Source organism: Cynara cardunculus, assembly GCF_001531365.2.
Source record: "Cynara cardunculus var. scolymus isolate 2C chromosome LG 5, CcrdV1, whole genome shotgun sequence".
In the NCBI taxonomy this organism is placed as follows: Eukaryota; Viridiplantae; Streptophyta; class Magnoliopsida; order Asterales; family Asteraceae; genus Cynara; species Cynara cardunculus.
In genome coordinates, this window is record NC_037532.1 from 33,703,453 (window position 1) to 33,714,475 (window position 11,023).

The window sequence follows — 11,023 nt, forward strand, 5'->3', positions numbered from 1 at the left end:
ATAGATATAAAAGATAAATTACATAAAAAATTTAAAAATATTCAATAATTAATTTATTTTAAAATAATAATAGGTATAAAATGAAAAATAGAAGGAGAAAAAACAAACCAACCACATATAGACTTAAACTATAATTTACTCTATAATCAAATAAAACAAAAAGCTAAAAAAGTTGACTAAGTTTTTTAACTATAGTTAATCAGAGGAGTCGAAAGTGAAATAAAATGACAACCATAACGACTTTCTCCTATCGCCCTAAATAGGCCCACCCGCCCCCAAGTACTTGTAAATTTTGCCCCCGTATACTTTCAAGAAAACAGGTAAACAAAGGCCAGTTTTAGCCATGAGCACCACCAATGAAATAGGAATCCAAATTCCAGTTTACAACCATAATAACCTTAAACCAACCTCCTTCCATCCACAATATTTTGTCCACAAGTCCCCACTTTCACATTAAGTTTTTTTAACTCACAAATTCAACACATTGGTGAAGTCTGGACACCTCCATCTTCTAATACGGCCGATACCTCATATCTCGTGAAGGTCTCCCTCCGCCCATGCTTCCACCTAGCCCGCCCATGCCTCCACCCATCCGCCCCATGCCTCCCATACCACCCAGCCGCCCCATGCCGCCATAGCCCCACTGCAATAAATTGTTTTAACATAGAACTTGTATTAGCACCAACTTCCTGAATTCAGAACATTTAAGTTATATTTCTAACACATTTCATATTGTATAAACGGAAAAAAAATCCAAAAAACCCAAGAGACTTTCGTATTTTGAGTCATCAAGTCCCTTGGAAAATTCCACAAGAACCCAATGGACATTCTTTTAACAAATAAATCCCTGCGCTTACTGAAATCGAACAAAATGGTCATTCTGGCCTATAAAACGTGTGTATTTTCAAAATCTTCTTTTGGATCAAGAAAACGATTCTGCCATAGTGCCTATACTATCAAAGGGTTGGCTTAACAATAGGATTATCCACGATATCTCTGTACTTACATCATCAAAATCGAGGCTTCCATACATTCTGCCATAGGCTCGCATGGGGCCATAACCTCCATAAGGTGGTGGTTCAGGATTGTCCATAAAGGGGCCTCCACTCGAACCACCACCATCATCAACAGGTGTAGCGGAATCTATTGCAACCTGCAATGCAACAAGTATTAATCAGAATAAAGAAAATGGATTAGTTGGATAAGTATTTTGGAATGTTCATTTGGGTATGAATTAATGCAAGTATTTTACGTAATACTTTAGGATGTAGGTTTATTTAGGGTGTGTTTAGTACACGGAACAGAACAAGACACAGCAAAACAAAAACTTGTTATCCTACACTTGGTGCAACTATTAGACTAGGATTGGACAGTCCCGAGCGGAACAAAATTGCATTTTTTCTGTCCCACAAAAATCAAAAAGATATGACAAACTTCGTAAATTACTAAACCACCCATGTTAATTTAAAACACTAAAAGTCTAAAACCTTGCACAATTCTCACCCACTGACCCGCCTACCTCACTCTTGCCCATCCAGTCCTGTTCCACATTTATCCATTATTTCTCTAACCTTCGGGGGTAGAGGCGAGGTCAACATACATCTTACCAACTCGACCTTACTTCTCTGGGATATAGAGGGTCCATTTGGTTTGGATATCTATCCATTTCACCTTTAAATCTTTCTTGATAAGCAGGTTTGTAGAGTGGGCGGCATAATCAAAAGACGATTAAGTCATCAAGATTCATGAGCTCAAGCCACAGACTACCTGATTATAATAGTTCTACAAAGAGAAGCCATCCTTTATCGACAATAGTAAGTGAACGGGAACTTTTGTTTAGAAAAGAACAAAAATGCAATTTATAGATAAACATTATATCAACTACCTGTTGCCCACAAATCTCATGTGGCCTTCGTGAAACACGATCTGCAACACCATCCTCAGCAAATGTCACAAAGCCGAAGCCCCTGTGACCAGATCTTTTAGGATCCTATATCAAAAGGGTATTTACAGTATGGTTAAGTACATAAAAAAAGCATACAAGTATACCAAATATAGGCAGGCCATCAATAGGCAGCTAAACTACCTTGGGGACATATACATCCAATATGCGTCCAAACCTTCCAAAATACTGGCGGAGGTCTTCTACACTTGCTTCCTGAGGAAGCCTGCCAACAAAAATCTTCTTGCCCATTCCCCGAGCTGATTCTCCTCCTGCTCCCACCAAAATGAAAATCATTAATTAACGTCTTAGGTAATACTCCCTCCCTCCCAGAATAAGTGTTCGCATTTCTGTTTTAGGTTGTCTCAAAATATGTGTCCACTTTCAAAAGTAGGTGTCTACTTCCAAATTCTGCCCTTGATTATAAGATGGAGAAAGTCATTACTCCCTCTATTATTAAGAGTAAAATTGTCATGTAGTTAATTAGAAAGTGTAATAATTACAGATTTCTAAAACTGTCTTTTTCATTGTGGACATTTATTCTGAGATGGAGGGAGTAAGAATAAATTATTCCTATGCACAAAAAACAGAACATACTTCCATAAGCAGGGCCGGGATAGTCATATGATGTAGGAGCACCAAGTGCAGCATATCTAGTTGTAACATACGCATTATAAGCGCCATATCCACCACCACCACCACCCCCCTGAGGCATTCGGCTAACTGGTCGGAAATCATCTTCCTGAGAGCAATTATCACACAAAAATAATCAACTAGTGGCTATTACGTTAAATAAAATAATAAAAGGATGTGTCAGGAACCTTCTAAACTTAACCATAAATCTAAGAAAGCTCATCATTTCAAAGAATATGAAGCACTGGCAAAGAGTAAATGATGATAAGTAATGGTGTATACTACCTTAGGTGTTGCTCGATCGACAACCACGTTTGACCCTCCTAGTTCATGGGTCTCGGACATGAGATCATCCACAGAATCTGTAAAGGAAGAATAAATAAGTTAACTGATTGCAGGTTATCTAAATCATCGAATTTTAAAGTTTAATCGAGCATAAAAGACAACTGTAAGCCAGTCAAAAAAACCAAATGGATTTTAGCCATTACAAGAGGGAACTCAACCCAATAAAGATCAAATTGAATACGTTCACACAGAGCACAATCAAGATTTCCAAAGATCATATAATCGAATGATGCTCCGATTAAAATCTCTCCTGAATATCTTTGTGGTATGGCGATGGCCAGTGGGGATGAGTAAGAAGCACAACAGCCAAAAGACCTTCAATTATTGTTTCATCAGGTGTGAAAATAAAAGAATAAACTAATGTAAATTTACACTCATGATAAAAGTTAACTAGTCACCACACCAACGATAATTACACCCACTTGACCTTCAATTATTGTTTCATCAGGTGTGAAAATAAAAGGATAAACTAATGTAAATTACACTCATGCTAAAAGTTAACTAGTCACCACACCAACGATAATTACACCCACTTGACCTTCAATTATTGTTTCATCAGGTGTGAAAATAAAAGGATAAACTAATGTAAATTACACTCATGCTAAAAGTTAACTAGTCACCACACCAACGATAAATACACCCACTTGACCACTACAGTACCAAAAATTCCATCATGAAAGAATTATCTGGTAATAGAAGGTAGTAACTGGCATACATGGTATAAGTTAATGAGGAGTTGGTTTTTTCATCTAATCTAGCTTTGCAAGATAAATATATGAGGGTTGATATGAAACCCTTAAACTAAGAAGTGTAAGCACTGAAAGATGCATTCAACACACTAAAACATTGACATAGAATCAGGGAAGTATTTGCAGGTGATACATGCCAACCATTTCTCTCATTAACTATGAACTCTTCATCTATATATCCAGCAGAACTTATAGAAAATAACCTAACATGTTCTCCAATCATCAAGGATTGACACAAGTATAAATTCCACAAGAAATGGTAGATGTAATGTTGCCAGAATTATGCTTCTATAGAAATGTTGTCTTTCTCTTCATGCACCCTATAGACTTTCTTTTCAACTTTGCATCATAAACATTTGACTATGCAACATTAATATGCTAAAAAAGCATGCCAACAAACAAAATCCAAGTAAAGGGCAAGGCATCTAAATATGGAAGTAATTTGGCAGTAACGAAGCAACTAAAATCTAAAACAGTGACCACCCCATCCTATCCCATATGTAGCTTCATTTCTGGCAGGTTGCAATAAGCGTACACTCTTTGAGGTGCATATAATTGGTGAGTTCAATTCATCAGCAAAACAAATGACTAAGTCTTGAATGGAATTACCGGCATTTGCAAAAGTTATAAAACCAATTCCACGATGCCCCTTGGTACTTGGATCCTGCATAAATTAGATATTTCACAAACAAATTAACGGAAATGTTTCACAAAATATAGAGACATCAAATAAATGAATGTAGCATCTAAATATCTACCTTGGGCATATACAAATCCGTTATCTCACCAAATTTTTCAAAATGGCTGCAAGAAACAAAGCAAGTTGTACACCCATCGGTCATTATGGACCACATATAACTTTGAAAAAAGGGAACTAACAAATTCAAACAACTAAAGAATATTATAGAGTGCATCTCCCCTCATCCTCCCCATTTATGAAATCCATTACAGAAAGCTACCTCCTGAATGCAGCTTCTGTGACTGAAGGTGGAATTCTAGCTACAAAAATCCTGGTGACCTTCTTTGAAGGTGCTCTCATCTCCTCCTGATAAAGGAACAGAAACTTTTAGAAGAATATCATCCAAATTTCAGAAGCATGATTGTAAAGCATGCCAAAAGGTGACATGAATTATATGTTTGTTAGAAAAAACCTTTGGTGTTGCTATTTTTACTTCCAGCACTCTGTTTCCAAGGAAGTGCTCGCTCGATAGTGCAGCCTGTGGCAGTCACATACAAAATGAGGAAATCACCATCGCAAGGAATAAGATGGAATAAAAAAAACAAGTACGAAGATATATCGATCTTGTATATAAGAAACTTCAAATGACAAGAAGAAAGTTTCAAAAAGAATGCATATAAAATCCTTGACTTACCTTAGCATCTTCAACTGTTGCAAAGGTTACATATCCAAAACCACGAGACCGGCCACTTGAGCGCTCCTGGAATTATAAGCCAAATTCGTTTGGTCAATGCATACATAATTGTACCCCTACAGGGGATGGGGGCTAGAGAAATGCACCTCTTCTATGGTTTTACCTTAAAATGCATTCATAACTTGAGAAGTGTGATTGAGACCTTAGTATTGAAAAAATGTGAAGGAATATACTAGGAACAAGGATATACACAAAAATTAGCATGTCAAATATATAAGTTCCTTCCTACTTTTCCACACAAATAATGTCCATACAGAAGAACCAGTGGGAGCAGCTGATGTTTCCCCCAGCTCTATCAAAATTCACAAATATTATAAGCACTTGAACTTTCTTGAAAAGTCTGACATGGTTGCCCATCCAAGAGCAATAAATATATTAAATATTCTTTGAGTGGATTGTTCCACCTGGCCTAAGACAAGATCCACATTGCACATCAAAATAAAACTTGTCCATAGAAAATCAAACAGCAAAAAGAGATTGCTTACTCCCATTTTAATCAGGAAAAGGAAAGAGAGTAACCAACAATATTTGAAGTTTCAATCTTTTGCAAATGGCAAAAAGTACATTAGTTAATACATAATTTCCCAACAGGCAAGTTTTTAACCCCTTCTCCCATAAACAGAGACCAAATATATTAGTAATCTTCACACTTCCCTGCCCATGCCATTAAAGCAGTTCCTAAATTCCAGAGTTCCTGGGCATCTGAATATCTCTTTACAGATAAAGCAATAGACAATGTGCATCTTCATTCTATCTTAGACAAAAACACAAGCTTGTCTCCACATTCCATCCTGTTCCTACTTAGGGAGGTTATGTCTGAAACTGCACTCCATTTGTTTCCTATTATTTGATCAAGAATTAACAAAAATCCACCTTTTACCCATTTGATTCATAGCTTTATCCATTTGATCCATGCTTATCATTGTGTGATTGTGTCATTTTATTAGATGACCTATTTGGGCAATTCATAATGATTCTTAAACCCATTACAAATAGTTTTTGAGACCTAAATGGTCACGTGGGAGTTTTCTAATAGGTAGGGGAGTCACACCTCTACAAATGAACAGCATAAGCAAACCAGCGAGGGAGCAAGGAGTTACTCAAATCAACAAGCTAGAACCTCATAAAAACCTATAGAATCCTATTCTAATGCATATGATCTCAAGCCTGTAAACTTAAGGCTCATGTCACACTTACAGACAAGACCATGTCATACACACATCTTCTTAACACATTGGGATGTTTTAGCTCACGCTAACATATTCAAACCTAATTTCTTTATTGCAAAAGGGTGGAAACCCATAACGGGCATGATCATAGTCCGCATGAGTATCAATGCCACCCCCCTCCACGGGAACCTGAATTTAAGAATCATTCCACAACTTGATTCCCAAACCATATACCAAACAGCCTCAACTGGACATCATTCTTCAGTCCATTCCCTCATTTCTAAACGTATATACCAAACGCCCCAATAAAAGATGCTTAAAGTTTGGTATAATAATTTTTTGAAGGGATGAGAGAAAGTTTAATCAGAAGTACTGAGAAACTGCTAAAGTTGTGCCATAAAGCAGATTTTTCAACTCTCGTGAGACAGGTTGTAAGTGGTTAAACAACAAATCATGAAAAACAGAATAGGACAAAAAGTTTTATTTATACTAATATACTACAAGTCTATGTCACAAGAACAGATGCACGGATGCACAGTTCTATATAAAATATCACTACAGTCTACAGCCTACTGGATGCCTACCAAACAACACAGCTATTGCAGCCAGGAGAAATAATGTTAATCAAGTTCATCTTCATCCCTCTTTGTCTGATGATGGCGTGTTCTTGAAACTCATTACTGTGCACATATATAGAAATTAAAATTGAGATAATTTGGCTAGTCACTATTGCAAAAGAAAGAACTGTGAATCTTTTTACCTGGGGATGTAGCAGATACGCAGAAATACTAAAATATCCTAACGATACTATACACTTAATTTCTTTTTTGGTGGACGCCTAATTTAGTTAATTTCAAATGAACTTGGCTTAACATATTTTCTCAGTAGTCATAACACCCCTTTATCCTTGGAACCCTATCATTATCCAAAAGGCCATGTTAAGATTCTAAAGAGAGACTAACCTTCATAACGATACAGTCCTCCAATTCCCCGAATTTGCTCATGTAATCCTTCAAACCATCGGTATCAACATCCCACGGGATGCCCAACACCTGTTATTATAAATACATACAGAAATTTTAAATCTTTAATGAAACCAGAAAACAAAACAAAGAAAAGATGCCGAACCAAGAAACTTACCACGAGCTTTTTCTCAGACATAATGGCAGAAACCAGATATTAGGGTTTACAGTGAGAAAATCACACAAACAACACTCAATTCCTTCTTTAGCTCTCGCGATCTCACCAAATTCCTCTCTCTCAAATAACCTCTCACACACGAAGACGAAGACTCCTGCACACAATACACATGCCTCTTTCTCACACACAGTCATCATCATCATCATCATCATCAATATCATCATATACCAAAACAAACTCACCATTTTATCATCTGCACATCTGAAAAAACGTATACCTAAAACGGAATAATTAAACGATCGATTACCGAAATAATGCACGCTAACCTGACCTTCGATTATATAGTTTTGTTCGGAATTTCAAAACCCTAAATCGCAGATCCCTCGGGTCGGGCCACACTCCACTCTCGGGTCTCTCTCTCGGGCGCCGCTCAGCTACGCTCGTCTAATTGCAAAAAAGATTGTGCGGGGGAATGGGGCATTATATACATATTATCTTCATGGAAAAAGTTCCACTTTAAACCCCCTGCTTTACTTAAATTTCACTTACACCCCTTAATGTTCAATTTTTAGTTGTATTTACATATATTTCCCATGGAAATTGATTTCACGGTCTAATAGGAGCAGTTGAGGTATATGTAAATTGGTTTGGATACCATTGTTATCGAAAAGAACTACTGTAAATTTTTGCATTATTCCCCTTAATTGCATAAAATGTGCTTATAATATCATTGGTTTTAAGAATCAGTATGATATTAAGAGTGAATTACATTTTTCGTCCATGTGGTTTACCAAAACTCTGGTTATCGTCCCTCGACATAATTATTACAGGGTTGCCTTTATGTTTGGATCTACCTTTGCTTTGGGTCTCTTGGTCTAACGGTCATTAGAAGGGGGGTTAAGTTGCACCACATGAGGACAAAAATGTCTTTTCCTCTATAACAAATATAACTGATACCCAACTCTTTACAAATGCAACTCTTTGATGCATCAGTTCTCGAGTCTCCAACGGGTAAAATAAAAGTGGCGATCTTCTTCTTCATTGTTCATGCGTGAGTTTTTCGAAGATCAACAATGGTGGTTTGCAACTGTTGATGCTATGTTGTGATTAAAACATCATGGACCTCAAGAAATCCAAGCAGGAGGTTTTTTGTTGTTGCCCATGAACGGTAAGTTTGTTTTTTTATTAGTATCCAGAGTATTTTGACCTGATTTCTTTGTATTGTGTCTTTCAGGGATCAAAATGTCATTTTATTGATCGGTTTGATCCACCAATGATTACTCGAGTTGTTGAAGTTATTCCGAGATCATTAAAGTCAAGGAATATGCTTGAAGCCACTATCAAGAAAAAGAAGAATGAAGCTCGAAGGTTGAAAGTGATAGCGTGCATCAACTGGATCGCGTTTGGGATTTATTTTCTCTTTTACTGATCAAAGATGTTGTAAATTTTATGAAAGATGTACCTGTTGCTTTTTGTGACTCTACTGCTCTTTTAGTTACCTAGTATGCTGTAATGGTTGATTTTGTTAATGAAAATGCATTTTCTTCAACAACAACGTTTTCGATAGACGGTTTATGCAACCCTCCAAATCTACCGCAGGTGTACCAGTGTCAATCAAGTAATATGTACCAAGTACGAGTATCGATCCAAGGAACTATGAGATTAAGTATCACAAGGTTACTGTAACCACTAACTAGACTGTTGAAAAATGGTGGTTTGAGTTATAACTAGTAAATCTACTGATCTAGAGAATAGAGGTAACCATATAAAACAAAAGCATAAACAATGATTCTAACACTACAAAGCATTACTTAAATGGTTAGGAAGGGGCTAGTGGTTGAATTTCAATTGGATTCCATTAATCACATATTCATAATTGAACACACAAGGTTAAATATGACAATTCCTCAATTACTCGCTACCCTTTCTCAAGTAATAGTAAGGGGCCGTTTACCCAAATGCTTACTTGGTAAGCGCTTATTGATATGAATCAACACTATCATTTATTTTGATGCGTAAGAATTTAGTACATCAAAACATATCGAATGAAAACAATTTACTGGGTAAGTTCTTACCTGGGTAAGAGTCAACGTTCTCACTTACTGGGTAAGAATTTCCATTATTTCTCATCGCTCTTATCCGGTAAGACTCTTGGCCCTTCTCATGTTCATCCAATGAAGAAATTTATCCGGTAAGCACTTATCAACTAAGTGTTTAGTAAACGACCCCTAAGACTGTATCACGTATTAAAATCTCTCGATTAATAAACACAAACAATCAACTCATTAAGCATAAGAATTGTGTAATGCATAACTAGGGTACAAAAATAAATTTTATTGTTTATTAATCATCTTTTATTCAAACTTTTTTTTATAATCATCTAAATTCCAGATTTGACCTAAATATAATAAGATAAATAAATATTCTTATTGATTAAAATACAACAAATATTCCTAATCAAAATCAATTTCGTGTAATAATCAACATATAAAAGATATAAAAATGATGTCATAATGAATTTTTGTCGTAAATAAAAACGAATCATTTTTTTCTTGTAAAAAAATATGTTGTAACACGTGAAATTTGGACTAAATTGAAAAGAGGGATTAATTGTGTAATGTATGAAAATCAAGGGACTACGAGACTAATTACTCAGACGTTTACCAATAAGAGTCAACACTCTTAATTACTTTATCGGGTAAGATTCGAAACCATTAAAATAAACATTGTATTCAACAATTTAACCGTTAAATGCTAACTGGGTAAGATTTGTCACTATCATTTATCGGATAAGACTCTTGGCCTTTGTTATCATTCTTATTGGGTAAGATTATATATTGGTCCTTGTTCATCCGGTCAAGAAAAGTGAACAAGTAAGCACTTACCGGATAAATATTTAGGGGTCATTTACCAAACACTTATCCGGTAAGCGCCTACTTGTAAAATTAAACACTAATCAACAAAAATGAAATGGTATGAAACAATTTATCTGATAAGTGCTAACTGTGATAAATATTGTCCTTCTCACTTACCGAGTAAGACTTTTGGTCTTTGTCTCGCTCTTATAGGGTAAGATTCTTATTTCTTACCATATTCATCATGTAAGATGATGTGACTTGGTAAGCTCTTACCCAGGTAAGCGTTTGATAAACAACCCCTTATAATAAATGATCCCTTAATTGATTTTAGGAATAATACATGTTTATGTAGCATTAAATAGATTTTTCGAAGGTTTCGAGAAAAAAAAAAAATTTTTAGAGCTTAGAAGAGACATGAACCTAGTTGAGAAAAGCCCATTTGACACCATATATATGGTCCCCAATAAAACCTAACTACAAAGCCCATAATCCCGTATACATGTACATACATATCTATACTATTTTATAAAGCATTTGACTAAAATTTTTAAACCCGTTCATCCCTAAATGATTTCATCCCTATCCGATTTCGTCCTATATCTGAATTCGTGTAACTAACTGCAGATAAACACAATCAAATACAGAATAAACATCTGATTTTAAATATAAAAAATCTAAAATATAATTAGGATAATCATTAAGTTCTAACAGAATACTTAATTATTATCTTTATAAAATGTTATATTATTAAATC

General features: G+C 35.6%; 1 protein-coding gene across 5 annotated transcripts; it reads right to left on the reverse strand.

Annotated features, from left to right (window-relative positions):
* Positions 1–275: 275 nt before the first annotated feature.
* LOC112513803 (heterogeneous nuclear ribonucleoprotein 1) lies at positions 276–7,832 on the reverse strand. Of its 5 annotated transcripts, none has more exons than XM_025120163.1 (14): positions 7,743–7,832; positions 7,412–7,565; positions 7,234–7,323; positions 5,043–5,108; positions 4,821–4,886; positions 4,629–4,714; positions 4,428–4,473; positions 4,279–4,333; positions 2,861–2,937; positions 2,540–2,684; positions 2,087–2,214; positions 1,886–1,990; positions 1,007–1,153; positions 277–643 (listed from the first exon to the last, which is right to left on the reverse strand). In XM_025120163.1, exons 2-14 carry the CDS (start codon positions 7,430–7,432, stop codon positions 512–514), a joined length of 1,164 nt encoding a protein of 387 aa, XP_024975931.1. In that variant the 5' UTR covers positions 7,433–7,565; positions 7,743–7,832; the 3' UTR covers positions 277–511. The 5 variants fall into 5 exon arrangements, with proteins under 5 accessions (XP_024975934.1, XP_024975931.1, XP_024975930.1 ...); XM_025120162.1 differs by having other exon boundaries at positions 7,654–7,826; XM_025120165.1 differs by having other exon boundaries at positions 7,738–7,823.
* Positions 7,833–11,023: the final 3,191 nt, after the last annotated feature.

Excerpts from the sequence above, each read along its gene's own strand:
- LOC112513803 (XM_025120163.1), bottom strand. The coding sequence starts at position 7,432 with ATGTCTGAGAAAAAGCTCGTG. Across the intron at positions 5,109-7,233 it reads AGGACTGTATCGTTATGAAG|GAGCGCTCAAGTGGCCGGTC; the intron begins GTTAGTCTCTCT and ends TTATAATTCCAG. Across the intron at positions 2,685-2,860 it reads TCGATCGAGCAACACCTAAG|GAAGATGATTTCCGACCAGT; the intron begins GTAGTATACACC and ends AATTGCTCTCAG.